At 36.2% G+C, this 5,004-nt stretch overlaps 1 protein-coding gene across 1 annotated transcript; it reads right to left on the minus strand.

Moving 5' to 3' along the window:
* Positions 1–1,283: 1,283 nt before the first annotated feature.
* Positions 1,284–4,756, minus strand: LOC133863453 (profilin-5). Its single transcript, XM_062299383.1, has 3 exons — positions 4,554–4,756; positions 3,232–3,369; positions 1,284–1,712 (listed from the first exon to the last, which is right to left on the minus strand). The coding sequence occupies exons 1-3, from the start codon at positions 4,674–4,676 to the stop codon at positions 1,578–1,580; spliced, it is 396 nt and encodes a 131-aa protein (XP_062155367.1). The 5' UTR covers positions 4,677–4,756; the 3' UTR covers positions 1,284–1,577.
* Positions 4,757–5,004: the final 248 nt, after the last annotated feature.

Here is a 5,004-nt window from a genome sequence, read left to right on the forward strand (position 1 = left end):
AACATGATCTAAGCCTTTATTTAAAAATAAAATTTTAAAAAAAACAAATTAAACAGAAGAGAGAAAGAAACTAGAGAGACAGCTACGGGCTTCGGAGACTAATGGTGAGTGAGTATATATATATAGGGGAGGGAGAAGGTGCCGATTAGGGTTTCGTGGGTTGCGGATTCTGGGTGTAATTACTAAAGTACCATTTGAGAAACGGGTCATGGGTTGGGCGTGGAGTGTGGGCTCCTTTTTGTCGGACCGGGCAGCGTGTTGAATGGATTGGGCTTTATCCACTACCGTCTTTCTTTTATTTATTCAAAGAGATAAACACAAAAACCAAAAAAAAAAAAGAAAAACCTGTGCTTATTAGTTCTTACACATAAGCCAGTCTAGGTCTTTAATAGACTATATATATATATATATATATATATATATTAAAAAAACTTGGAATGTAATTAGTTATTGTTTTAAAAAGAAATAAATACATCAAGAGTTAGGCGAAGAAAGCATGTGGTGGAGGTCACGTTTTTTGGATAAAAAAAATTATTTAATTTATTTCCTTAGCATTATTAGTGATTGCTTATATTTATTTAATTTCTACTTTTAGGTTATGGGTGAATTAAAGTTTCTTTCTTTGGCTGGTTTTATAAGTTCTCAGTTCCCTTCAATTTCGAAGTTTAAATATATGTTTTTTCAATTAGATTTTGTTTTCTTTCTCCTTCAATAGAACCGAATAGGAAAAGATGATTTATAAGTAGACCCATAAAAGTACCCCATCCAAACAATTGCTGACTAGAAAAAGACCCATGGTGCTAATAAATCTGATCTCTCACTCCTTGACCGGTGCGTAACAAATGGGTAAGAGGAGAAATGACACTAAAGTAGAATATGAGAAGATAGCTAAATCATAAGGGAGACTCACAAAGATACAATTATCGACTGAAAGAGAACCCATGGGACAAGGATCCTCTCCATTTCAAATGGAGATGATGAAATGTAAAAAGACAACTACAATCTCACCGTTACGCTAAATGGAGAGAATCAATGGAGAGGATCCAAATTTGAACTGGCGTGGTGCATATAAACTCATTCATCTTCTAGTAGATACTCATTATGCAATTTTAAGTCATAAATCGTATATTTGACACTTGAGTTTACAATGGATGCAAAATAAAGCCCGAAGAACCGGAATGCAGCTGACCCACAAATTGATGTCTTTGCGTTTAAACAGGTCTTCTTTTGAGGAAGAACAAACTCTTAACAAGCACACAATTCCTGAAATCCTCCATCGCAAATTTAAGAATCCAAAAAACATATCTTTTCATATCATGATAAAAGGGAGATCCAAGGATATTCAATACTTTAAGAAGGCAGACCCAATAGGAGGAAAACAGGGGAGAATACATACACATAAATTAAGGAAACGTGGGAATTGGAGAAATAAAAACGAGCCTAAAACACCAAAAATTACTGTTTCTGTCTTCACACGGTTATTTTCAACAACAATTCCACAGCCAGTTCATGACTTTTAGTAAGAAGATGCAAGCCCCAAACCAAATATCACAATATGGAAACCATGATGCAACAACCTACAGCCCCTGATCGATCAGGTAATCCCCCAACCTCTCCACAATCATGTTACACTGTCCAGGAGTCAAAGGTTCATCATATATTCCAAAAATCAAGGCTTGGCTAGTTTTCTTCACAGTGATGCCACCAGCGCCCTGCAAGATGAACAACAAAACAATAAACAAAGAATGCAAGAACAAGAATATATTTTTTTTATCAGAGCAAAGATATGAATAAAAGTAGAAATTTCTCATCATAATTGAATGCTATATGAAATGTGAAATTTAGCAGTCATACATCCATTAAAAAGTGCAAGTCTATTCCATATTCCCAACTCTTTCACTTCCCATAAAGATTTTATTCTGCAACTTTCTCACTATAATTTGAAATTTGCATCCTTCATTAGGAATCCAATTTGCGAAAAGAATTGGGGTTTGAAATAGTAACATTTATAAGGAATTAATTTTGTGTAAAGACATGGGATTTGACACTCACTAATGAATGGGCCCTGCCACTCCTTTAGACTGATTATGCAAATTTCATCGTCAGAGGGAAAATGTCTTAAAATGAAAAGACAACCAGGACATGATTATATATCCAATAATGCACAAGGACAGCTCTCATTGCTTGAAACAACTTGCTACTAGGCTTTATGAAAGTAAAAGTAAAAGCAATTAGGTTTCCATGCGTTAGTGTCATTGTCTGTGTGTGCAAGAGATTGTTATCGACAGGGGCTAACAAATTGAGAGCAAAGATAAACGAGGACTAGTAGGTGGCCCACATGTGAGACTCATGAGCTCTATTATCTTTCTTTCATGGGCTCGACAGGTCCAAAGTTCATATTGACCTTTATATGAGAAGATAAAGCTGTCGACTGCATCATTCAGGGTAAGGTGAAGTGGATTCCACATTTAAGAATTTCAAAGTCAAAAGGTGAAGCAACTATGAGGCCAGTAATTATGACAAGGTGCACTGGCTCATATTGAAAAATCAACATGCACTTCAATAAATCAAAATCGATGATTATGAAAGAGGTTTATCAATAGTGTTTCGTGGGCATCTAGTACATATCAAATGAGCAACAAATATTGGGCAAAGGTAGAAATCCAAACAACCAAGAGGCAAGAACCCAATAAAGAGACATTCCTAAAAATACAAGAAAGATACCTAAAAACATACTAAAATACACAAAGCAAATTAAAGTAAATATCAACTAAGACAAGAGCTACATATGGAGCTTCTCCGGGCATTATCAAAGTATTAGCCGGGGATTTTCAAGAACATATTTGGCAGATTAACATATTTGGAACTTATATGAAGCATCAAATATTATGTCATCCAAACATCAAGGTAAGTTAACTTTCCTACATAACCTATACTCTTAGAGTAATTAAGTCCTTATAGCCACTGTCATATTCTGTCTGCCATTGTTGCATTATTTCCAAGTGTCCGCATAACATAGATGTGGAACCATGCTATGCACTCAGATGCCGCCCCCCACCAAAAAAAAAAAAAGGATCAACAGAGCTTAAAACACCTTTCCATGAATAACAGCTACTATCTCAAGATCAACATAAGGAATACAAAAACGATAATTAACATTAGTACCATCAATTATTAACTAATGTACAAGAAACATTAACAAGAAAAGATATTTAATAAAGCTTAAAACACCTTCTTTCCACGAATAACAGCTCCGGACTCTCCCTGGATGACCATGTACTTTGTGCCACCAAGGTGTAATCCAGTTGGGGCAAGAGAGCCAGGTTCATCAAAATCTTTCATGATGGCAATAATTTCATCAGGCTTGAACTGCATATAAACACGCAAAGGAACCTCACCATCAGTGGTCCCGGCTACATCTAGCATAAAAATAGGGGAAAAGAAAGCATATCTCAAAAGTAAAAAATGTGCTTGAAATGCAAAAGCCACTTGTCCTCTGTTCTAAAGCACTACCATGCGTAAAGTTATCCAAAGACATGAAAGCTTAATGGTACAACCCAGCATTAAGTTTTGAATCATAAATCAAAATTCATTACATCAATGTCACCACCTAATTCATATAAGAAGATCCATACGTAATGTTTTTTGGTTGTGGATGGCTTACTAGTGAACCTATTGTTAAGAGCACGGTGCCCGATGCCCTGCGATAACCTAACAAGCATAAATTAAATGATTAAATTCATCTATTCCTATAAATTTAAGCTTTTGGGTTAAGTGATAATTTAATATTATATCATAGTAAAAATCCTGAGTAAGTGAGGAGGAGTGTTATAATATAAATTAAATGATTAAATTCATCTATACGGTTAAGCTTTTAGGACAAATGAAGATTTTTTTTTTTTTTCATAAGTAAAACAAATGAAGATTTCACACTACTGAACCTATTGTTTTCATCTAAAAGCAAAGTAATTCCCAAAATTGTATCAATTTCACCAGTTGAGTTTGCATGTGGACCATGTGGTCTCATTTCACCAGTTGGTCTCATATGATCTAATCAGATGAAGAGCTTCATCCACGCAACCAAGCTTAATGCAGCGGTCAACCTACTCATTTATCAGAAAAACCAACACAACGTAAATAATCATGAAATCCAATAAATTTTTCTCCAACCCGACGTTTTCTCAGGAACCGAAGGGAGGTCAAACGAATTTCACGGAAATATCCGAATCGAAAACCAAAATCCAACAGGATGTTATAGATTGCAACTCAAATCACATAAATTTCATAAAAATGAATTTTAGGACCGCAGATCGTCCAAAAACAATCATAAATTGAGACGGATCAAACAAAACTTGGAAAAGAAAAAAACAAAGAGCTCTAATTGACTAGGCATAAAGCATTTCCGGGAAAAGAATTTACACGGAAACAAAAAACAGAACCAAATGGACCAATCCACCACACAGATCAAACCACAGATGCCATGAGAAAATCATTTCACCGAAGAAAATCGTATAACGAAACAACTAGATCTAAGGGAAGTTAAGAGAGAGAACCTGAGGGAAGGTGGAGCTCTGGGCCCACACGCTGCCATCGTGACCGATGATGGCCGCGGCGGTGAGATTGTGGCCGTCGATCTCGCACATCAGGTGCTCGTCAACGTACGTTTGCCACGACATCTTTGATTTTCTTCGCTTATTCTTATTTTACGACCTTTTTTTTTTTCGAATTTACTTCCTATATTCGCCTCTGAGAGTTTTTGTTTTAAAGCACAGAGCTATAAATAGTGGCCAAGAGTGAAAGGAGGGTTCGGTAGGGCCGACCCGGAGGACCGTTATGATGATGATGAGTCGGTGCTGTTCTCAGAGCCGTACATTGCAGACATGATTGAATGAGTGCCGTCCACGTTCGGAAATACGTCTTTGAATAATACGGCACCGTAGCTGTGGGCACGTGGTAGCTTTTTATTTCTTTCTTTTTCTTTTCTTAATTGTTTTCTTTTTTAGT

Source organism: Alnus glutinosa, chromosome 3 (genome assembly GCF_958979055.1).
Source record: "Alnus glutinosa chromosome 3, dhAlnGlut1.1, whole genome shotgun sequence".
In the NCBI taxonomy this organism is placed as follows: domain Eukaryota; kingdom Viridiplantae; phylum Streptophyta; class Magnoliopsida; order Fagales; family Betulaceae; genus Alnus; species Alnus glutinosa.

Coding starts and splice junctions, on each gene's coding strand:
- LOC133863453 (XM_062299383.1), bottom strand. CDS start 4,676: ATGTCGTGGCAAACGTACGTTGACGAGCACCTGATGTGCGAGATCGAC. Junction 3,370..4,553: donor AGAGCTCCACCTTCCCTCAG/GTTCTCTCTCTT, acceptor GTTTATATGCAG/TTCAAGCCTGATGAAATTAT. Junction 1,713..3,231: donor CTGTTATTCGTGGAAAGAAG/GTGTTTTAAGCT, acceptor TTCATCTTGCAG/GGCGCTGGTGGCATCACTGT.